At 25.5% G+C, this 25,643-nt stretch overlaps 1 protein-coding gene across 2 annotated transcripts in view; it reads right to left on the bottom strand.

Moving 5' to 3' along the window:
- Positions 1-25,643, bottom strand: part of LOC122502743 (transcription factor Sp8-like) — an 86,473-nt gene that overhangs the window by 22,303 nt on the left and 38,527 nt on the right. The window contains exon 1 of one of the 2 annotated variants that reach the window (XM_043612936.1): positions 19,117-19,548. The exons of the other annotated variant lie outside the window; for it this stretch is intronic. Coding sequence (XP_043468871.1) covers positions 19,117-19,203 — 87 coding nt within the window. The 5' untranslated portion in view covers positions 19,204-19,548. Of the gene's footprint in view, positions 1-19,116; positions 19,549-25,643 lie in introns of those variants that run through there. 2 annotated transcript variants of the gene reach the window in all.

Raw genomic sequence — 25,643 nt, 5'->3', positions numbered from 1 at the left:
ATTTTTTTTAATAATTTTTGAAAAAAGTTAAAAAACAAAAAAAAAATCACAAATTTTTTAAAAAGCTCTTCTTTGGAAATTGTTAAATACATTTGTTTACAATTCAATTTTACGAAATTTCGATTATTCGAAAATTCTTTAATTAAATATATATTAGAAAATAAAAACTTCAAATAATTTTTAAAAAAATCAAAACTTTTGCAAAAAAAATTAATCCAACAGAATTGTTATAGTTAAAAGTATGAAAAATTCAGATTTTCAAAGATTATATTATTTGGAACCTTTCCAAAATTTAATTATTTCTAAAAAATCACGCTATGCTTTTAATATTAAATTATTATCTAAAATTTTAACTGGAAATAATTTTTAAATCAATTTTAATAGAAAATTCTAGGAGAATTAAATTATTGAAATACAAAAGTAAATAATTAATTGCATAATTGAATGTTTCTTAAAATTGAATTCTCATAACGAATTTTATCAATAAATTTTCAAATAATTGAATTTTTGCGACGAATTTTCATAAAACTTTTTAAATAATTACATTTTTCGAGGAATTCCATTAAAATTGTATTAAAAATACATTGAAATTTTGAGAACTTTTTGAAATTCAATAACTTATAAGAATATTGTTACGGCGACTTCTTCGGAATTATTTTCATCATTTAATTTTAATTATTATTTTCTACAATTTTTAACTAAAATTCTTCTTTAAATCAATGAAATAAATGAAAAATATCAATGAATTTTATCAAAAAGTATTAAACATCATTATGTTTAATACTTTTTGATAAAATTCATTGATATTTTTCATATTCACTTGTTTACAATTCAATTTGACGAAATTTCGATTTTTCGGAAATTCTTCAAATATAACAAAATAAAAATTTCAAAAAATAAAAAAAAAATTCTGTTAAGCTTTGTAAAAAAAATTAATTCTACAGAATTATTAATTAAAAGTATAAATAATTCAGATTTTAGATAATTTGAATTTGAAACCTTTTCAAAGTTTAATTATTTCTAAAAATTAATTCTTTAATGCTTCTAATATTCAATTATTAAGATTTTAATTTGAAACCTTTTCAAAATTCTATTATTTCGAAAAATTCACGCTACAATGCTTCTAATATTCAATTACTATCTAAAATTTTAACTGAAATTCATATTTAAATCAATATTTATTAGAAAATTCTACGGGAATTCAATTATTTAACTACAAAAATAAATAATTTATTGAAGAATTGAATGTTTTTTTTAAAATTGACTCTCATTAAAAAAATTTTATCAAAAAATTTTTAAATAGGTAATTAAAATTCTTTTGACGAATTTCAATAAAATTTTTAAGAATAATTTCATTTTTCGAGAAATTAGATTAAAATTGTATTAAAAATAATTGAATCTCCGTAAAGAATTTGATTAAATTGAGAAAAGTTTTTGAAAATAATTGAAATTTTTACAAGAATTTTATTAATTTTTTTTTGAAAATAATTGAATTTTGGAGAAGAATTTAATTATTTATAAAGAAAATTGAAATTTTGACTATAAGTTTTTTTTAAACTTTTGACCATATAATTGAATTTCTTTGATGAATTTTTATAAAATTTTTAAGAATAATTACAATTTTACAGAAATTTCATTAAAATTATATTGAAAATAATTGAAATTCTACGATGAGTAAAAAAAAAATAAACTATAAAGCTTTTTATTATTTATGAAAATAATTGAATCTCTGTAAAAAATTTGATCATAATTGAATTATTGCGACTAAATTTATAAAAAAAATTTGTAAATAATAGAATTCCTGTGAAATTTTTATTATTTAATTTTTTAATTAATTCATTAAAAATTGAAATTTTACAAAATTTCAAATTAAAACCTTTTAAAGTTCATTTATTTATGAAAATTGTAAACGCAACTCTTTTAAAATTGAATTAATTTTGAAATATTGAAGAAAAATTAGATTTCATTAAGAATAAGCACAATAACTTTATAGAAAACAATAATTTTTCAGGATTTTGATCAAAATTCCCTGACTTTTCCAGATTTTTTCAAGATTAATAAAATTTCCATACATTTCCAGGTTTTCAGATTGCGTGGCGACCCTGAATTTAAGAAAGTGCAAAAAAAAATACAGAGAGGATTTGAATTCCAAATGTGGTGCTTCTAAAAATACTGTTTATAAAAAAGAAGAATATTCTTCTTTTTTTAAAGAAGAAAAGAAAAATATTCTTCTTTTTTTAAAGAAGAAAAGAAAAATATTCTTCTTTTTTTAAAGAAGAAAAGAAAAATATTCTTCTTTTTTTAAAGAAGAAAAGAAAAATATTCCTCTTTTTTTAAAAAAAGAAGAAAAAACATGATAACTTTCTAGTGAATAATAATTTTGAAAAAAATATATTTTTTTTGTAAAAAATGACACACTTCCTGGTGGCGGAATAAAAGATGCGTGATTGGATGAGATTTTGATCGTGGCGTGTAATGAATTATGTAATGCACTCGTATAATATAGGAAAGTCAGAAAACCAATCGTCTACATAGGGTCACAAACGAGGCGCATAGTAGCAAACCTTAATTTTCCAACATTTCACTGTATGCACATCGTCCTTGCCAAGGCGCGGGTAATTTGCATTTGTGTGCCTTAATACATATAGAGTTTAAAATTGTGTTTGTGTGTGGCAGGACGACGACGTTATCGCACTCGATGCTCGAGGCAGGGAATTACGTCCTCGTCAAGTTGCATAACTAAAACCCTACATATTTATTTTATATATCTATATATATTAAACATTCTACGTCCCGTTATATGCTTACGAATCAAAAATCCAACTAATCGTATTTATATGTGCCTCGTTTAGGTGAACGATAGCGCATAAACTCCTTATGACTTCCGGTCAAATCTAATCGCTAACCAAATGTATACGAATATATCGCCTCAAGGATTGTACGCATTAATTTTATGTATCGAGATTTTTTTTCACTTTTCTCATTTTTTTTTTTTTTTTTTTATTGTATTTCTATTTATCTCCCTTCCCCAATAGCACGGAATTTTATATTCTAATCGATTCCTGGAATATTCCAATTTTTTCTTATTTATATTTATTTCTCCTCACAAATAGAGCGGAATATTCCATCAACATTCCTGGAATATTCCATTGAAATTCTGTACATATTCCTCTGGAATATTTCATCGACATTTGAGGAATATTTAAATAAAAGGCCCTTGGAATATAATATAGGAATATTTCATCAAAATATTCTAGAATATTCCTTGGAAATTCTGCAATAATATTGTCAGAATATTTCTCTGAAAATTTATTGTTATAATATTGTGAGAATATTCCATTGGAATTTTGTAACAATATTATTATTATTATATTATACAATATTATATTATTTATAACATTTTTTTATATTTATTATTATTTCAATGAAATATTGTTATAAAATTCCAATGGAATATTCTCACAATATTATTAAAAATTTTCAGTGAAATATTCTGACGATATTATCACAGAATTCCCAATGAATATTTCATAATATTTTAATAAAATAATATTGTGAAAATATTCCATTGGAATTTTGTAACAATATTATAAGAATATTGTGAGAATATTCCATTGGAATTTTATAATATTTTTTACTCATTTTTATTTTTAATATATAGCATGGATGAAAATAATAATAAATTTTCCCGTCATTTAAATAAATTCATCAATTTTATTTTGAATTGAAAAATTTGCAAATTTAATAAATAATATTCCGATGGAATATTCCTACTGAATTACAATTTCAATATTCCAGTAGAATTTTCGTTGACATATTTTTCCAAGTGAACATTCCAAAGATTGGACATTTCGATATATTCCTGAAATTTGGATGGAATATTCCAAAGGAATATTCTCAATGTTTCAATGGAATGTTCAAGGAATGTGAACTGAATATTTCGTGCTATTTATGGTTATTTATTTATTATTAAATTGTTATTTCTATATATCTTATTGTTATTATTAGGTATTTTAATATTTTTTAAATGTTATTTTAATATTATTTTAATAAGAATATAAACGAAACAAAATATAAAAGCAGACAGATAAGTAAAATTTTATACCTAATTTAATAAAAACAAAATTGAATTGTTAAAATGGTAATTGTCTCGAGACTTAAAATGTCAGTAGATGAAAAGTTGTAAAATATGATAATAAGAAAGCAAAGTGAATTCGGAATATATTGTGCCAAATTACTATATATGCCTCTTGTTATTATACAAAGCGTGGTAATTTTCATTTTATATATATATGTATATATATAGATTCTCGTTATAATTGTCATAAGTAGAGTCATTTTCTTTCACGTTCTCCATTACATCCGGAAGACGCAAACGGCCTTTTTACTGACATTTTTTCGTCGCGCGTATATTTTACAAAATCTTAAATTATACACACACATATACATATAGGAAAACAACTTTTTAATATTTAAAAAGGAAAAAAAATCCCAATTACTTATATACAACATTAAATATAAGGTATATAATTTTTATAATTACAATGATTCTCGTTTGCGAAAAAAAAATAATTTTCGTAAATTGAATTTAAAGAATATGGTTCTTCAAATTAAAATACTATTTTCCCTATATGTGATTGTGTATACAATAACTTATGTGCTTATTATGCATAAAATGTTAAGTATACTGTCAAAGAGTTATTAATTTTGACAATATATGCACAATTATTAATTTTATTTTAATTAAAATAAACAATTTATTTTTCAAACTAAGATTAAAAATTTTTTTTTTTAAATTATTATATTTTTAGTGAATTTTCCATTATTATTATTAATATTATTACTACTATTATTGTTAATATTATTATTATTTTCGTAACAAAGCTTCTTAAAGTTATGGACGCTAGGCGTCAAAAAACTTTTTTTCTCCATTTCCCTTTCGAAAACCCAAAATCAAAAGGAAATAAAAACCATTCTTTCGGAGATTTTATGTTAAAAAAATTAAAGAAGTGAAATTAGTGAAATTTTTATCTTCAAAAAACCTAAATATAGTTTTTTGACGCTGAGCGTCGACGCTAACTTCAGGGACTTGTTAATAAAATAATAAATCATATTTAATTTAAAAAAAAAAATTTTTAATACAAATTTTTAAAAACCCCAAAAAATAGTTTTGGACGCTGAGCGTCGACGTAAATTCTAGAAACTTGATAATAAATGTAAATAATAATAAATAATAATTAATAATTTCGGACGCGGAGCGTCGTCGCTAACATCAGGGACTTGTTAATAAAAAATAAATAAATAAATAATAATTAATAATAACATTTTTTAATAAAAATCCTAAATTGTAGTTTTCGGTGTTAAACATATAAACTTTAATTTCAGGAACTTGACAATAAAATAATAATTAATAATAAAATTTATCTCTAAAAACCTCAAATAATAATTTCTTAAACTTTGAGCGTCGAAGCTAATTTTTTAAATAAAATAAATAATAATTAATAATAAAATTTATTAATAAAAACCCCGAATAGTAATTTTCGATGCTAAACATAGACTTTAATTTCAGGAACTTGACAATAAAATAATAATTCATAATAAATTATCTCTAAAAACTTTCCAAATAATAATTTTTTAGAATTTGAGCGTCGCACTAATTTGCGGGACTTGATAATAAAATAAATAATAAAATTCATTTCTAAAAACCCCAAAATCGTAGTTTCGACGCTAAAAATCGTCGCTAATTTCAGGAACTTGATAATAAAATAATAATTAATAATAAAATTTATCTCTAAACACTCCAAATAATATAGTTTTCGACGCTGAGCGGCAACAATATATAACTTTAGGGACTTGACAATAAAATAGTAAATAATAATATTTATAATAAAATAAAAATTATAAAATTCATCTCCAAAACTCTAAACAATAGTTTTGGACGCTGAGCGTAAATGCTAACTTTAGAGACTTGATAATAAAATAATAATAATAACTTATAATGAAATAAAAATAATAAATAATAAAATAAAAATAAAAAATAGTAAATAATAAATAAAAAAATAATGAAAATGAATTAAAAATATAAAATATAAAAAATATTTATAAAAAATAATATGATAAATAAAAATATAATTTTAATAATAATAATTTTATTTATTAAATTTGAATAAATAGGGAAAATTTTCTCCTATATTATACAAAATATCTAAAAAGAAAGAAATAGATTTTCTTTTGAATAACTGTATTATATATATACGCATGTTCGGTATATAATTGGTGCAGTTTGACGTATCAATTGACCAGAATAAAAAGCATAGTGCGTACGTGGAAAATATATCTGGAGAAAGATAATCATTAGACGCGATTACAGTCGACGCCGACGAGACGCGATATATTTTAATAGTTTCGTGCGAAGTTGAGAAAGCAATTTAAATTCTTCGCGATGCTGTAATTCCTTGTGCGCGATGCGCGCGCGCTCTTATCGACGACAACGCAAAACCCGCGCGCCAATGTTAAAGAAACCGCAGCAAAATCGCCTCCATTCGATTTAATTAGCAACTTACAATGTTAAAGGTATTAATAATACAGTCACGTTTTTCCTGATAGGAAAAATTATTTTTCCTCTCATTTTGAAAAACGTGTTTATTGTTGCAAACCTATGGCGAGAGAGAAAACCATTTCTTTTACTCTATTTTTAAAAAATAAATTTCTTGCATAAGGTTTTATTTATTTTTTTTTTTTATTTATTTTGTTCATAGAACAATTTTTTGTAAGTTTCTTGAAGAAAGAAATAAGTAAAGAAGAATTAAAAGAAAGAAATAATTTTTTTTACGAAAAGAAAATTAATGGAAAACTTTTTTCTTGTTCAAAAGATATATGTCATAACTTTTAACTTGAATTTCTCTTGTCGTTAGTTTTTAATCTACTTTTATGATTTTATTCTGTCGAATAAAAAAAAAATTGTTTATCGTCTCTCGTCAGAAAAGGGGGAAGAAAATTAATTTTTTTTTTTTTCATCGAGAAAATAATTTCAGATATATACCAATAAGGGACAAAAAAATATTTACTATTTCTCTCGAGTATTTTTTTCTTTTTATGGTATAAATAAATCGCATTTTCTGTCGCTGCCTGGGCCTTTTTTCCTATCTCGCATAAGAAAACGTTAAGTATAGTGATACTTTGAGATTATCAGTTATCGGTTTTGTTGTGCAATTACCAAAAACCGGTTTTTCTTTAAATACTTGCATGTTTTTTTAACAGATACCGATCACGTTTTTTTTATTTTTGTTTTTTTGCTTCCTTCAAATACCGAGAACTGACCAGTAAATGCAAAAAAAGTAGAAATGAAAATTACAAAAAAAGGAAAACTTGACAATATTTTTTTTAAATAATTAAACATTTCTTTAATTAATTCCAATGTTTGGAATTTTTTCTTTTTAAATTCTTTGAAGTTTAAAAATTGAAACTTTAAAAGCAAAATATTCTTTAAAATTTTAACTTTTAAGATGACTAAGAAGTTAAGAACTTAATTAGAAATTTATTTTTTTTAATTAGTTTTGGAAATAATTGAAATTTGTTTAATTCATTCACAATTTATGTATTTTTTTTAAATTTATTAAAGTTTCAATGCTATTAAAAATTTAATTGAAATATAGTCTTTTTCTGAAAATAATTAAATTCAAATTTGTTTAATTATAATTCAAATGTTTCGAATTTTATTTTTAACAAAATTTTGAAGTTTCAAGTTTCAAGTTTCAAACACAAAAAATATTCTCTGAGTTTTATCTTTAAATAAGAATAAGAATTAAATTAAAACTTTAGTCATTTTAGTTATTTTTGAAAATAAGTCAAAGTTTTGTATTTTCTTTTTTAGAGAAAAGTTTGAAGTTTAAAAGTTAAAAATTTTAAAGTTTAAAGTTTAAAAGTTGAAACTAAAAAAAATTATATTTGGATTTAAAGTTTCAATTTACGATTAAAAATTGAAATTCTAGTTTTTTAATCATATTGGCCTGTAAGGGTGAATGAAATATTAAAAAAAGAAGAAAAAAATACGAGAAAAAAATGAGCAGTGTTACAGTTGAAATCTCTTGTATATCAATCTGCTATTCACTGGAGTCACACTCAATCGGACATATCATCGGCTCGATAAATCACTTCTCAGTATGCGATATGTGGTAACGGGGAGTTTCCTGTTTTTGTTCACGCCACGGGTGGTTGACACCCCTCCCACCCCCTTGGCCCAGAAGGGAATTTCTTCAAATTTAGTTCCTTTTTTTTGCTTCACAAAAAATTCCTATAAAAGCAACAATAAACGTCCAATTTGTCAAAAAATATTTAATTCAAAAAAACTTTCACAAATATTTTTATTTTCCACAAAAAAAAACTAAACTTAAATTTTTTTTTATTCTCCTTACTTAGGGGAAAAAAATTGGAAAAAAATTTCCCTCTGTAATTGAATAGTAATTTCCTTCTGTAATATCATTTCAACAAAGATAATGAAACGAAATTTTTTTTTTGATAAAACAATTTTGTCGATTGGGGTGCAGTTTTTCTAAAATGTATTATCTAATTTTTTATTTTCTAAAAATTTTTTTTCTAATAAAGGTGAATTTCTAAGAAACTTTTTTCTAATGAAGAGAATTTTCAAAATTTTCTTTTTTCTAATAAAGGTCATTTTCTAAAAATTTCTTTTTCTAATAAAAGTAATTTTCAAATTTTTTTTTTTAACAATACTTGAAATTTTGTTAAAAAAATATAATAAAAAATAGAAATTATGCAAATTTTTAAACAAAATTTTAAAATAATCTAGTTAAAAATCGTAATTAACAAATAGAAATTATAGGGATTTTTTTCCTAAATATATTTAAAATTTTTTCAAAAACTGTTTTATAAATATTTTAATATTTTATATTTTAATATATTTTAATATTATATTTTAATATTTTATAAAAATGATGAAAATTATTTTTTTTCAAAAATGAAAAGAATTTTTTTAACAAATTATGATAAGAAATAGTAATTTTATAAGAAATTTTCTACTTTTTCAAAATCAACTATTTTAATAAAATTTTCCGAAAAGAATTCAATTATTTACAATTTTTTTAATAAATTTCTTTGCAATTATTCAATTATTTTTATAAATTTTTAAATATTATAAAATTTATATTATTATAAGACATGAAGAAATCGATCACTCCGAGTCTTTGACTCGGAGCAATCGATATCTTCATGTTTTATAACAATACTTTCATAAATTGTTTAATTTAAAAAAGGTTTGAATTTGAAATTTTTGAAAATCTTAATTCTTATGAAAAAATAATAATATTTAAATTTTTATTTAAAAAAAGGTACTGAAGTTTTTTGAATAATTTTGCAATTAAAGAGTCAAATTTTTTCCTTTATTTTCTAAAGATTCAAAAATTTTCATTTTCACGTAATTGACAACTAGAATGTATAAACATTTTTTTCCTTTATGTAAAAAAAACTTTGAATTTTATTAAAACAATTGAGGCCTTGGATCCAATAACTCGCCCGACGCTCGAAGGCACGCGCTAATACCAGTCGGGTAGCAGTGAGTGGCCCAGAGGCGCTCACTGCTCACTGACTGGCAGTTGCGCGTTCCTCCGAGCGTCGGGCGAGTTATTGGATCCAAGGCCTCAATTGTAATTAAAAAATAGAATTGATGCAAATTATTTCCTTATGAAAATTGAAAATTTTCTAAAAAAATATTAAGAAACGGGAATATGTAATGTTTTTTTCACAAAATAAAAGAATGAGTTTGCGAACAATATTATAATTGAGAAACAGAAAATATGCAATTAATTTTTAAATAATTTTCTAACTTTTATCATAATTATGGAATTTTACAAATTTTAGAAAAATGAATCTTAGAAATCATATAACTTTTTAGAAAAACTTTTCTTTAGAAATCAAAATTTGTTAGAAAAACGCATTTTAGAAAACAGATTTCATTAGAAATTGCTTTTTTTAGATAAAAAGGATTAGAAAATATTTTTTAGAAAAAGTGACTACCTACCATTTTGTCTTATAGAAAAATAAGAGAAGAAATATTTTTGACGATAAAATAATTTTGTTTTATTGAGAAAAATGAAACGAAATTGAGAAAATAATTTATACTTACAGAAAAATAAGAAAAATATTTTTTGACGATAAAATAATTTTGTTTTATTGAGAAAAATAAGAAAAAAAATATTTTTTAACGATAAAATAATTTTGTTCCATTGAGAAAAATAATGAAACAAAAACTTTTTTACTATGAAATATTTTTGTTTGAATGGGAGAAATAATAAAACCAAAATTTTTCGACGATAAAATAATTTTGTTTTAAAGAAAAATGAAAAATTTTTTGACGATTGAATAATTTTCTTTTTTTTATTAAAAATGACTAATTTCTATTTCCGACCTTTTTTTTTTGGTTATTTCCTTTTTCGTTTCTATTTTTTTTCCGAATTATTTACTCTTCTCGATGAATAGAAACGAGTTTTTCGGATGCAGAAGAAGGGAGCGTTTTAAACATTATTTTAATCGAACGTGCGGGGTATTTCACGTGACTAAACAAAATGCGCGGCTTCAAGTCAGCAAAAAATAGTCTTAACTTTCTGTCCGTTCAATCAATTTTTTTCCGAATAAGAAAAAAAGAAGTATTATAATTACGGATCTTTTTTTCCCGCTCTTTTTGAAATTCGAAAAATAAAACAAATCATTAGCTTTGTGATTTTTTTATTTTTCTGTATGACATAATAAAAAAATTTTTTTGATATAGTGAATTTAATATTTAGGAAAACAAATAATAAAATTAGTATTTAGCATAAATTATATTTCCCTGAGATTTGAATGTTTAGAAATTTTCTGAATTACAAAAAAAAAATATTCTCAAATTTTTATTTACTATTATAATTTCCCATTATTAACTTTTATTATTGTTACTTTCTATTTCTCTCTATTTTTTCTCTCCATTTCATCACTAAGAGCCAAAATAAAGTTTTAACACCTTTCTTGAATTGTTAAGTATGATGACATATTGGCAGCTCATTGCTCAAAAATCGATCAATCATATAACAAGTAATTTTTTTTTTTTTTTTTTTTTTTTTTTTCGCCACGCCAGTAATATATTAGTGTTGGTGAATGAAGAATGGTGGCTATTTTGTGACTGGCGTAAGAACATCTGCCGTTTAGAAAACGTGTGATCACAAATGCGACAAGTTACACCGGGTCGTTTATAATATGGCGGCTTACACCTCAGTCTTTACTTTTGCACGACATATATACATACATACAAACTCAAGTTCACCCCTCTTTATGCGGGCAATATACTACCTCTTTTCTCAACTTTATTACCTATTTATCATTCAAAATTGTAAAAACATTTAAAGAAATGCGCGCATCTGATTACTGAAGGAAGAAAAAGTAAATTTCTTTAGGACTGCAATAAAAAACGCGGCAATTTGTCCCTTGAGTTTGTTAAACATGAGGGCATAATGATGGGTAAATTAAGTCGAGAATCCTCATGTCGCATTCCCTGTGAGACGTTAATCAACTTGATATTTATGGAAGAAGAGAAAAAAAAAATGTTTATACAGTGTACTCTGGATAAAAATGTCTCTATTGAGAAGGTTTTACTGTTTTTTCTTTTTTTTACTCTCTTTTATCTTTATTTTCTTTAACAGAATTGACATCGGTTAGGGAATTCAGAAAAAATTCAGAAAAAGTAGAATTGACCAGAAAAACCAGGAAAAAGTCAGGAATATTTATTAAAAGTATTAAAAAAAATTTTTAATGTAATTTTAATTTTAAAAAAATAATTTTTAGAATTCATGAGAAAATTCTGAAATTTTGTGTCTTTTTTTGTTTGCTTCATAAACTATGAAATTATCAAGAATTCAAATACAAAACCTTCAATTTTTTCTATTTCAGACAATATTTTTTTTAAATAACTCAATTCTTGAAGAACTATGAGAAAATAATTATTACTTAGAAATTATTTAATGAAATTATGTTTAAAATTTTTTTTACAAACTAGTCGAAATTTCAATTATACCTTTAAAAATAATAAAATTCTTCTCCGAAATTCAATTATTTTCGAAAATTTTCCTAAATTCAATGACTTTCAACATCTACTATTTTAATAAAATTTTCCAAAACAATTCAATTATTAGGAAAATATTTTAATAAAATTCTACAAAAGTATTTAATTATTTTCATAAATAATAAAAATTTCACAGGCATTGAATTATTTTCAAAAGCGGACAAAATTCTTTAGCGAAATTCAATTATTTTTTATACAATTTTAATCAAATTAAAACTTGTTAAGATAATTCAATTATTTAAAAATTTTTTATTGAAATCTTCGGAATCATTCAATTATTTTCATAAATACAATTTTAATTGAATTTTCTGAAAAATTCAATTATTCTCAAATTTTTTCTATTAAAACTTTTTAACAGAATTCCATTATTTTAAAATTTGTTGATATAATTCTGTATAAAAATTCAATTATTCCATAGTTTGTATTTTTAAATTCTTGTAGAATTTTGCTCATGAAAATTGATTTAAAAATTAATTTTAATCAAAGTTTTAGATATAGTAATTGAACATTACAGGCATTATAGCGTGAATTTTTAGAAATAATTGAATTTTGAAAGGGTTTCAAATTAAAATCTTAATAATTGAATATTAGAAGCATTAAAGAAAGAATTTTTAGAAATAATTAAATTTTGAAAAGGTTTCTAATTCAAATTGTCTAAAATCTGAATTATTTATATACCTACTTTTAACTAATAATTCTGTAAAATTAATTTTTTTGAAAAAGTTTAAAAGAATTTTTTTTTTAAGTTTTTATTTTGTTATTTGAAGGATTTCTGAATAATCAAAATTTCGTGAAATTAAATTGTAAACAAGTGGATTTGAAAAATCTCAATGAATTTTGTCAAAAATAATTGATTTTGAGAAGAATTTTAGTTAAAAATTGTAGAAAATAATAATTAAATTCAAATGATGAAAATAATTTCAAAGAAGTCGAAGTAAAAATATTCTTATAAGTTATTGAATTTCAAAAAGTTCTCAAAATTTCAATTATTTTTAATACAAATTTAATGAAATTCTTCGAAAAATGTAATTATTTTCAAATTTTTATTAAAATACGTCGAAAAAATTCAATTATTTAATAAATTATTTATTACTGTATTTAAATAATTTAATTCTCGCAGAAGTTTTTAATAAAAATTGATTTAAAAATTAATTTCAGTTAAAATTTTAGATAATAATTGAATATTTAAAGGATTTTAGGGAATTTTTAGAAATAATTGAATTTTGAATAATTTTCCAAATAAAATCTTTGAAAATCTTAATTTTTCATACTTTTAAGTTTTAACTAACAATTCTATAGGATTAATTTTTTTTCCAAAAATTTTGTTTCTTTAAAAAATTATTTGAAGTTTTTATTTTCTAATATATATTTAATTGAAGAATTTCCGAATAATCGATGAAATTTCATAAAATTGATTTGTAAATAAATGGATTTGAAAATTCTTAAAGAACTTTTTCAAAAATTATTAAAAATAATTGATTTAGAGAAGAATTTTATTAAAAAATTCTAGAAAATAATAATTGAATCGAAATGATGAAAATAATTCTGAAAAAGTTTCAGTAACAATATTCTTATAATTAAAATAATTATTTTATCACTCGATTTCTTTATGTTTTATATTAATATTCTTAGAAGTTGTTAAATTTCAAAAAGGTTTGAATTTGGAATTTTTGAAAATCCTAATCTTAATAATATAATAATAAAAATAAGTGAATTTTTAACTAATACAATGAAACCTCGTTAATTGGTCACTGATTCCGTCTCCATTATCGAGGGTCCACTGCAAAGTGTAAACTTATCTCTTTCTTTGTCTAGTTAACAATTTTGCACACTTTTTGTTCTTAAATAAAACCAAGATTAATTTTCATTCCAAAAATTAATTTTCACTCCAGTCAAATTTTATTACCAAACTTTTATTTTGCAAACCGAATTTTCTTCCCAATTGTTGCACTTTTATCGAGTTTTTTTTTTGTAAAGAACCGATTTTTTTTCTTTTCGTATTCGACTATATATAGGGTATATGGAAACAAACGCAAAAGGAGACAAATTAGGTTGACATGTTCGGGAATATCCGGCGTTATGGGTGCTCCAGGTAGAGCACACACACATGAAAAGGCAACATTGGTCTTTTTTCCTCCACCCCGCTGTGTGCGACGAATGGCTCAAAAACGCATTACAACAAGCTCAACTATGTCCGTTTCGCAGTCCATTGTCACTTCTACTCGAGAATGTCAGAGAGCCGTGCGACGCTTCAATTTTTCAAAAGAACACACTCACACTACTACACTGTACTTTTACTTGTCGAATCGGATTATCGGCTTATATTGAACACACCACTGGAAAAGTGAAGTGGAGCGAGAATCGAGAATAGCAAAAAAAAAAATGAAACCTTTACGCAACTCGAAAAAATTCACTTTTCTCCAGGGAGGAAATTTTTCCTAGGAGAAAATTTTTCCAGAAAAAAAGGTTTTTTAGGGAAAAATTTGTTACATGTGAAAAAGTTTTTTAAGATGGAAAATATAGTTTCCGTTATTGAAAGATTTTAATCTATTTTAATTAAAATAGATTAATTAGTAACCTAATTAAAATTGATTAATTAGGTTACTAATTAAAATAAATTAATTTGGTTACTAATTAAAATAAATTAATTAGTAACCTAAATAAAATAGTGGTAGTACCGGTACTAGAAGTAGTAATAGCAATACTACTAGTAGTATAATAATAGTAATAACAATATTAGTTAATTAACAGTTCAATGCTAGAAATAGTAATACTGTTAATAGTAAGACCTATTAATAGTTTAAAAATAGTAATAGCAGATCTAGTTCACAGTATAATATTAGTAACAATAAAACTAGTGATGATAGTACTATTAATAGTATAATAATAGTAATAGTTAATAGTACAATACTAGAAATAGTAGAACTATTATTATTGTAATAATATTAATAGTAAAACTAGTTAACAGTACAATTTTAGTAACAAAAAACTAGTAATTAGTACTATTAATAGTATAATAATAGTAACAGTATTAAAAGTCCAATAATAGAAAAAATAATACTAGTAATAGTCCGATAATAGTAACAGTAATACTAGTAAAAAAAAGATTACTTTCAATACTATAGTGATAATATAATAATACTAACAGCAATCCTAGTAATAGTATATAAAACCATAGTAAATAGGAAACCAAAAAATAAACTTCAAAAATTTTTTATTTTTCTTCCAGGGCAAAAATATATAATATGTGTGGAGGGGAGTTTTCACGTGTGGCATCAAGTGACACGAGAGGAAGTTGAGATCAAGTTGCATCCCACGCATCCTGTCAAGTGATGATGCTCACCAGATTGAAAAGAGATCAGATAAATAATTGGCTCACGTGGATATAATACCAGGTAGGTCCCTTTGATCCTTTAAAAATTGGGGGATTTTGCACAAGGACTTTTCAACTATACAAGGACACTTGATACATTTCAAGTGCTCCTTGAATTACCAACAAAAATCAAAACTCCAAAATTCCCCTCCGCAACTATTTAACGATGGCTAATTTTTTCCACTTGTTTCCTATTTAGAAAATAAGCCTCTATTACTATATTATTGTCTATCATAAAAGTTCAATCTAAAGTCCGCATTGCGGGTTTAAACGACGCGATGCATTTCTAACTTTTTAAGCAAAATCCATAACCGTTTACATCTTAAAACCAAAATGATTGAAAGTGTAAATAATTAATTGACTATTTTTAAATAACACCGAAAAGTGTTAAAAGTCAATTTTACAATTTAATGCTAAAACAAAACATGAAATTCTACTATCAAGGCTAAAATTCAAATGTTTCTGAACTAAACGGTTTTATACAGTTACAACTGACAGATTTATTTTCAGCAGCTTATGTATAATAAAGTGATAAAAAAAAGTAAGAAAAAATAGACACTGTGTTTGCAAATTGATGATGATGATAATACACTCTTCTGAACGAAGGTAAAAAATAATAGTTGAAAATAAATCATTTCAAATGATCATCTTTTACAGAAAAGATGATCAAAGAAGCATATGGTCCTATTAATGTTAATTCTTGATGTTTGCTTAATGTTTGACTCGAAGCGCGCCTCTATATAGATATGACAAATTGCCTTCTGGGATTTCGAAAGAATCCGCCAATGATAATGAACACACATCACACACGTTATAAAGTTCATCATCGTCCGACGATGGAGCAAATTATCTTCCGAGCAGGTGTTTTTTTTCTCTCTCTCTTACGATTTCTTTTCCAATTCTACGAACTGTCGATTGATTATCGATGAATCGTGCCGCTGTTATAAAGTTTAGAGAGAGAGAACGAAAAAAACGAGAGAGAGAGAAAAAAAGAGAGAAAGAGAAGTAAGGGCGTACGATGACGCAAGAATTAAGACGAAAAGAGTTTTTTTTTCTTATTTCAAAAAAAAGTACGACACGCACGTGTGTCGCCACGTCCGGTGCGTGCAAAGAGCAGGGAACTTTCCGTCAAGATTAATTTTCGGTGTTTATAAATATATCTATACATGGTCCAAAAGGACTTCTCTGCTTCTATACGTGGCACTTAATTAATATTCGTATATGCCTCTTTTTGATGTCGAGAATTTAATTACTTTTTTACGTTGACTCGTAAATCATTGGACGAGAGAGCGTCCTTATGCCGAGTCATAAAATAAAAATCGCGAACACGTGTTTCAATATTAGCAAGAAAGAGAGTGAGAAAGAAAGAAAAAAAGATCTCTTTCATATTATATTCGAAATAAAAAGTAATCCGATGATGTTGAACTAGTAATAGTTAAATGCGGATGAATACTTGTCGTTTCCCGTCAAAACAGAAACGGATAATCCGCAAGGGATCAGAAGGACTTTTGCTCTTGTCGCCAAGAAAAGTGCGGTCAAAAAGAAGAGGATTTCCCTTGTGAATTGTTGGTTTTCTTTTTATAATTCCCTTTTTTTCCTGCGACATCACGAAATATGCTATTTTAAGGGAGATGATAATTCTTTTTAAATTTAGGACTATAGAATATAATGGTTAATGTAGTTCACTGTTAGTATTGTTGCGAAAGAAAAAAATGTGAATTGACACAAATTTGGATGTTTTGAATGATGTATGCGTTAGAATGATACAAGTCTGATTCAGAAGGTGTAAGTATAATTGGGACTCGGGACTTATTGAAATGCAAAATATGCTGCAGCAGAAAAAAATGACGATGCTCAAATTTTGCCAGAGGATGTACAAAATTAAATAGTGACAGAGGAAGATTAAAGGATGTTGCAGCATTAATAAGATGTTGCAGGAAGGACTTCACCTTCTGAACAAGATAATTTGGTAACTTGAACTGTAGAGATACTAATGTGATTAAAATGATACAATTAGTAGAAAGTTGATGATGGTCAAAATGTACCAATAAAGGACATACAAAATTAAATAGTGATAGAAGCAGATTCAAAATTATCTGCAGTGCGGAAAAATAATACTGCTCTAAATATGTCAGAAGACATACAAAATTAAATAGTGATAAAAGCAGATTCAAAATTATCTGCAGTAGCAAAATAATGATGCTCTAAATATGTCAGACTTACAAAAATTAATAGTGATGGAAGCAGATTCGAAATTAGCTGCAGTAGAAAAATAATGATGCTCTAAGAGAGCCGGAGGATGTACAAAATTAAATAGTGATAGAAGTAGATTAAAGGATGTAGCAGAAGGCGAAGAAGAACAAGATGATTTGGCACTTGATGTCTAACTCAATTTGATAATGCATCAGATGCTTTACAAATAGATGCCTCAAGAGCATGTTCCAATCTTTGGCGAAAGTCCTAAAGTCAATTAAGGCGAAGAAAAATGCTGTAGCAGCAAAGACCGAATTAGCATCAGAATTAGATGCAGCACTAAAAAGTAGAGCAACAAAAAATTCGGATTTCTGAATTGCAGCACTAAAAAATTCCAATTGTGATACAGTGAATAAAAGAAAGAAAGAATCCACTTTGCGAAAGTGATTTTGAGAAATGTTTTAGCACTTTTCGGAAAGATGATAAAAAATATTAACAACTCCAAAAATGTGATTCAAATAAAGTTCCTTAAACTTGTGGCAAATGAAGCATTAAGAAGATGGTTCAAAAAGCAACAAGAAGTATAAAAGAACGCAGCAATTGTTCAGTTTACTACCAATTGTGATTGCACTTCAAAGATAGTTGCTATAACTAGATGTCTGCTATACCGTTCTCCGGTAGCAGCCACAATTCAAAATATGCAAAGTAACAATCTACAATATGCAAATTGACAATATTGGTAATGTTAACAACTTTAATGATTTTAACATTTCTTCAATCTAACATGTTGGTGATTAAATATACTACAAAGAAGAGAATGTCATTCAACGGAGATGCGCAACATGCCGAACACAAGATCTAAAGACAACAATGATGGTTTGCTGTTATCCACAAAAGATCAAAGTTCCCCGGTTCGAAAAATGATGGTCAAAGAAAAACATGACGTATAGTGATGTCGGGACCATATAATTATCCAAGACATACATATATATTGATAGGAGAGTCACCATCTCTAATAGACAGAATGACTATGTTCATTCGAAGAGGCAATCACGATAAGGATCAGAAGCACACGGCACAAAATGATGAAAAGATGAGGCACACAAAAGAAGAAGAAGAAGAAGCTAATTCAAAGACACTATATGTAAGGGAGCAGGTACTAATTTGCCGACAGGACCGTTGATCCTTATCCATCGCATTGATCGGAAACCATCGGTAGGTGACAAGTCATATACAGTAGCACCTGATCTTCTGGTAAGATTTTCAATTTTTTACCTGTATAACCCGGATTAAGATAACAATCACCCTATATAGTCAATTGGCCTTATATCCGTCACTTTTTCTCTGCCACACGAATTTTTTTTTTTTTTTTGCCATTTACCGCGACGGTATTTTCGATAACGAAACTAAATATTATCACAACACTGAGAATAATAACACTCACCACATGACCATGTACTGGTGTCTTGCTGATTGATTGTAGTTGCGGATAGAGTTGACCAGCCGCCGCTGGTGTCATATCAGTCAGCATCTCGTTATAGGCCTCTTGCCAGAGGTCCAGCTCCCCAAAGGAAGCAAACTTATTATGTCTGACAACAATTTTTGTTGTCTTTTATTCAAAAACAATCAAGTCTTTGTTTCTTAACAAATATCACAATTCCGTGGGGGGTTGAAAGTGGGGAGGGAGAAAACTTAATTAATAACAACGAAACATTCAAACGAATGAAAGGGGAAAAATTTATTGAAATAGTTGATTTTGAATTAAAAAACAGTTTCTCTAAAAAAAACTTGAGGGAACCGGTTAGCGTGATGGTTCCCGCTCTTCGCCCCGTGACAGACTGCCGGGTAAAACGATCGGGTTCTTCTCTGAACGAAACACGTCCGGGTTTGGTGGAGCTGGTAGTAGTAGGGAATATTGTATCCGAGCAGTCGACCTCCAGGCAAAAAAGGGGGCAGAGCTGTGGGGCGGGCAACCGGGAGAATGGATCGCCGCCCCATAACGCCCCTAAGCAAAGCCCACTTGGACTTTCGCTCCCCACCATTATGTTATCTTCCAGCGAACCGTAATTTAACCGTGAAATGCGCGCGCACACTTTATACTCTTCAATCCGTTGGGGGAAAGCACGCGCACCGACTTAACTCTTCCGCCTCTTCTTTATTTCTCTTTCTACTATACTCGAGACCCCCTTGGTTCCTTTATCTCCTGCTGCTAGCAAATTTCTTTTTTCACTATTTTACATATCTACCATGTTGGGGAAAATTTTTCAAACTAAATAATTAGTTCTTGGTGCAATTGTGCTTTTTGTAGTAATGTCGACAAAATAGTCAATAAATCAAAAATAAGGAATTTCTTCCTTAAGGAAGAAATTCCTTATTTTTGATTTATTGAGAATTAAGAACGCGATTAGGATTCGTATTTATTGTTTTCTTAAAGTGATGTCGATGTGAGTCGAATTCAAATATTTTATGTGGATGTTCGGTGGAAGTACCGCAAGGATTGTGATACTACCTTAAGTTTCAGAGTGGGAGCAATGAGTGCGAGAGAGAAATCTCGGTAGTTCTTTGTCACTCTCATTGCCCCACTCCGTCGCTTAAGCAATTTACTATCGGCTCAAAAAGTATAGGCCCCTGTGTTTGAAAGCTCATAACTCAGGTAAAAAAATTCACACGTTAATCGGACAACTTGGATTTAGAAGAAACACTATTTCTACGTTAGTATACGGAAATGCAAGAAATAAAAAAATTTTTTGCGTTATTTACGGATTTTCGAAAGTGAAAAATACATGTTTTTTTGAAGCATTTTGACAAGGGCCTACTTTGAAAGCTTGTAGCTTATTCAATAAGTATCGCATTGTTATGCTGAATTTTTTCTATGAAGTTTAAACCCTACTAAAACAATATATACAAAAATTTTTGAATTATTGCATTAACTTTTTGTTATTATTTGAAACAAAGATAAAAAGTCATCGCCTTTGCAAATAATAATACAGATTTGAGACAAACTGTAAATTACGTACAATATGGTATTGAAAATAATGCAATAAAAATAAATTGTTTAAAAAAATTTTTTAATGAATTATTTAGAAAAAAGTTTTCAGTTTTTTGCTTTATTACCCCATTAAAGCAAGGTGCAGGCAGTCATGAACCCTTTTGTCAGCAACAGGACATTCAATGGCAGCGGTCCCAAGCGGTCCACTACTGTACCTTTTTTTTTAAAGATTTTTCTATTATAGCGAGTTATTTACAACTTTAAAACCTTTGTCGAGTGATCTTCACTAAAGGTATCGGCAAGACTGCCTGCACCTTGCTTTAATGGGGGTAATAAAGCAAAAAACTGAAAACTTTTTTCTAAATAATTCATTAAAAATTTTTTTAAACAATTTATTTTTATTGCATTATTTTCAATACCATATTGTACGTAATTTACAGTTTGTCTCAAATCTGTATTATTATTTGCAAAGGCGATGACTTTTTATCTTTGTTTCAAATAATAACAAAAAGTTAATGCAATAATTCAAAAATTTTTGTATATATTGTTTTAGTAGGGTTTAAACTTCATAGAAAAAATTCAGCATAACAATGCGATACTTATTGAATAAGCTACAAGCTTTCAAAGTAGGCCCTTGTCAAAATGCTTCAAAAAAACATGTATTTTTCACTTTCGAAAATCCGTAAATAACGCAAAAAATTTTTTTATTTCTTGCATTTCCGTATACTAACGTAGAAATAGTGTTTCTTCTAAATCCAAGTTGTCCGATTAACGTGTGAATTTTTTTACCTGAGTTATGAGCTTTCAAACACAGGGGCCTATACTTTTTGAGCCGATAGTAGGTGCCATTCACAAAAGCGGTGTAATGTTATCACCCGCAAAATTAAAAACAGTTTTATTTACTATATTAACGAATAAGTAAACAAATTTATAAAAATTCTAATTATTATATTATTCTACCCCGCATATTTTTCGAGTGTATAAATTTTAAATATTCGGTTTTGAATAAACAATTTTGAATATTCGGTATTAAATATACAATTTCCAGTATTAGGTTTTGATTTTTAAATAAAAAATTTTGAATATTCGCAGCTTTGAAAATTGATCTTGGAAATTTGAAAATTCTGGAATAAAATACAAATATATATGTCATTTCTTGTAAAGTAGAAGAGAAATATACTAAAAAGAAATATAATTTTATTCCTCTGCTTTTTATTCCCCGGGAATAACTTAAAAACAATAATCCGATACATTAATAATGTAACAGGCTTTCAAGTTACCTTATGATTTCCAGTGAAAGGGGCGTCAAATATTCAAAAGATAACGACTTTGCTAGGAGTCCATTAAATTCTTGAATATCATGCAATATCATGCCTGCAGACGACCTTATAAGGGAAAGTCGAAGGAACTTGAACAAGCACTATATAAATGATCTCATAAGCTTCTAATGTGTTTTTAATCGGGAGAGTTTGAAATTCAAATCATATATATGTGTATATATGTATATCGACATGTGAAGTTATAACATATAAGGAGAACGGCTTGATGAAAGAAGTGGTCAATTACTATGTACTTAAATAGTGCCACTGGCATAACCGTCAGTGTATATATATGTATATATACATTAATGTGTATTTATATGATGTATATAAAATTAAAAAGGGTTATTGACCGCACTTAGCGAAAATGGAACTTTTGCTAATATTGGCATATTTTATTAAGAGAAGAATTCATGTCCCCCTTTATTGCTAGTTTGCAAAATCTTTTATTTCACATAGTGCGCGAAATATGTTTTATTTGAATCGAAGAAAATTTATTTGGATTAATGAAATTTATTTGATTTAACCAAAATTTATTTTAATCAAAACAGAATTTATTTGAATATAATAAAATTTATTTTCTTCAAGTGAAATTTTATTTGCCCCAAATAACACTTATTTGAGTTAAATGAAATTTTATTTGTAAAAACAGAATTTATTTGTAGCAAATAAAATTTATTTGAATCAAGTGAAATTTTATTGAATCAAACAAAATTTACTGCATCAATAGTAAAATTTAGTTGTATATAAAATAAAATTTATTTAAATAAAATGAAATTTTATTTAAATCAAATACAAAATTTGTTTAATCAAACTAAATTTATTTGAATCAAATGAAATTACGAATAAAATTATTCGAATGATTATTTCGATTTAAACAAAATTTTATTGCATTAAATAAAATTGATTTTAATCGAATGATATTCTTTTGATTTTAATCAAAATTTATTTAAGTCAAATAAAATTTTATTTGTAAAAACAGAATTTATTTGTAACAAATAAAGTTTATTCGAATCAAGTGAAATTTTATGGAATCAAACAAAATTTACTGTATCAATATAGTAAAATTTACTGCATCAATAGTAACATTTATTTAAATAAAATGAAAATTTATTTGAATACTATGAAAATTTATTTAAATAAAATGAAAATTTATTTAAATCTAATACAAAATCTTAAACATGTTTAATCAAACTAAATTTATTTGAATCAAATGAAATTTTATTCATTCGAATGAAATATTTTATTGAGTGTAACAAAATTTTATTGCATCAAGTAATATTTAATTGAATCACGTAAAATTTTATTGATTCAAATAAAATTTATTTGAATCAAATGAAATTTTATTTGTTAAAATAGAATATATTATATATATAGTTTATTTGAATTGAATAAAAGTTAATATTTGTCATAGAGTTTAATAACTATAATTTATTTGTCTGAAAAATTTACTTGTTTCAAATAAAATATATTTGTATCAAATTTGTAAAAACTATAATTTTATAAGTAGTAAAGTTTTTAAACTTTTAGGGATATCGTACATTTTTGCGATAACAATTTTTACTATATTATAGAAGTAAATTTTACAAAATTATCAAATTAATTTTCATTATTTCTGAAGTAAATTTTACAAAATATTAAATTTTGTAAAAGTATATTTGCGATTTGGGGAAAAAATTTAAGGAAAATTTTTAAATAAAATTACTAAACTTTAAAAAACTAATATGAAATTTATATAATTATATCAAATATCAAGAATATTAATTCAATTTTAATATAAATTTACTAAATTTCACATAAGTTTTCTTAAAGTTTAGTATTTTTTATATCAAAATGTTGCTTTTTTCCCAAATTTTTCCCAATGTTAAGTTTAGGTTTACTTTTTTTACTTTCTAAAATTTTTTTTTACTTTTTCTTACAAAATTTAATATATATATATACTCTCTCAGTGTGTTATCGGAAGTCAATTTGAAAGAAATTGATAAAATTAATGTCAAACGTAATTTAATTCACATTGGAATTAAATTAACATTTGCTAAAAATCATTTCTTACAAATAATAATTAAAAAGTGTGTAATAGCCCAGTGACAATAGTGCTAGACTTCTAACAAACAAGGGCCGGGGTTCAATTCTTCACGACTGTCGATTTTTTAAATTTCCTTTTCCAGAGCCTCATCGTAAATTATTTTGTTATAATAGTAATAATAATAATAATTTTAATTGTTTTAATTTTCAAAACCTAATAATAATAATAATAATAATAATAATAATAATAATAATTGCGTAGTTTGAATTAATTGTTTTACTGAAATTAAAATGATTTTTTAAATTTAAATAGAAATAAGAAAAAATAGACCAATTCTTGAAATTTGAAAAATATTCCATGCAATTAAAAATTCAATTTATTTTCCGTATTTTACATCATCAATTTTGATAATAATTAACTTTTCGAATGATTTTAAGTGATTTTTTACGATGAGTGTTTTTTGGTAGGTACACATTCTAATAGACACAGCAATTATGAATTATATATATATATATCTTTAGTTCTATAGACAACAAGGTCTCTCTACCACATTAGTAAACCATTCTTTTTTCTATCAATGAAAGAAAATATATATACTTTGGCGCCACTCTGGCATCCGATATAATATAATTTCTAAAATCATTCATCTCATTTGATCGGTTTTTTCTTTTTCTCTCTTTTTTCTTCCTTCTTATTATAGAAAATCAGGGACTAATGGTGTCCTCGATTTTCTCGGTTCATTTATGGACATCCTGCGCCGTATATATATAAAATATAATTGCATCACCTAATAAATTATCTTCATTGGAATATATATAAAAATATACTCAACATTTATGTCTATAATTACTATTTACCACAAGTGAATGTGGAGGGTAAAAAAAGAGACATTAGAAGAAATCATCAACATCTTATTAATCATTCTCTTTTTATGTCTTCATTTCTCTGTATCTGTTATTTCATTATGTGCGGTGTTTATATAATTAAGTGATTAGAATTCTATTCTAAAAACTTGAATACTTACATATCAGACCGATAATTTTCTAGGTTAATATTTAGAGCAAATATCGATATTTATTTTATTTCTACATAAACTATTTTTTTTCAGAGAAAAAAAATTAATTTTTTGTGACAAAACCTTTTTATTATTCATTTTAGTTTTAATTAAATAAAATTTATTTAATAAATTAAATAATAAAGATAATAGGCCAAGTTTACCACAGTTTGTCAATTTTTTTTAATAATTAACGGACGTTATTTATTAACACAACAAACTTGTAAATTTAGCCTATATTATCTTTATTATTTAATATATTTATACCACATAAATTATATCTTGAGTTAAAATTTCTTTAAATTAAAAAAAAATAATTGAAAGATTATTGAAAAATAGTTCAAAGATTTACAATATCTAAGATAATGTTTTGTGTAAATATTTTTATGTGTTTGTGTGTATATTCGGTAAATAAAGTGCTGATGATGAGAACATTGCGTGTCCTTGTTTGACAAAAGGGTGTGAACTAGATTTCTCCACCCCAGCTTGGTGAAGAATAACAAAGAAAGTGGAGCGCGCGCAGGACTACGCTATATGTATGAGGTGTTAGATTTTGAGAAAAGAGGGATGTTTTATATATTTT

This window comes from Leptopilina heterotoma, unplaced genomic scaffold (genome assembly GCF_015476425.1).
Source record: "Leptopilina heterotoma isolate Lh14 unplaced genomic scaffold, ASM1547642v1 Lhet_237, whole genome shotgun sequence".
In the NCBI taxonomy this organism is placed as follows: Eukaryota; Metazoa; Arthropoda; class Insecta; order Hymenoptera; family Figitidae; genus Leptopilina; species Leptopilina heterotoma.
Note: the sequence above shows the minus strand (reverse complement) of the source record. Positions and strands in the feature narration are given on the sequence as shown.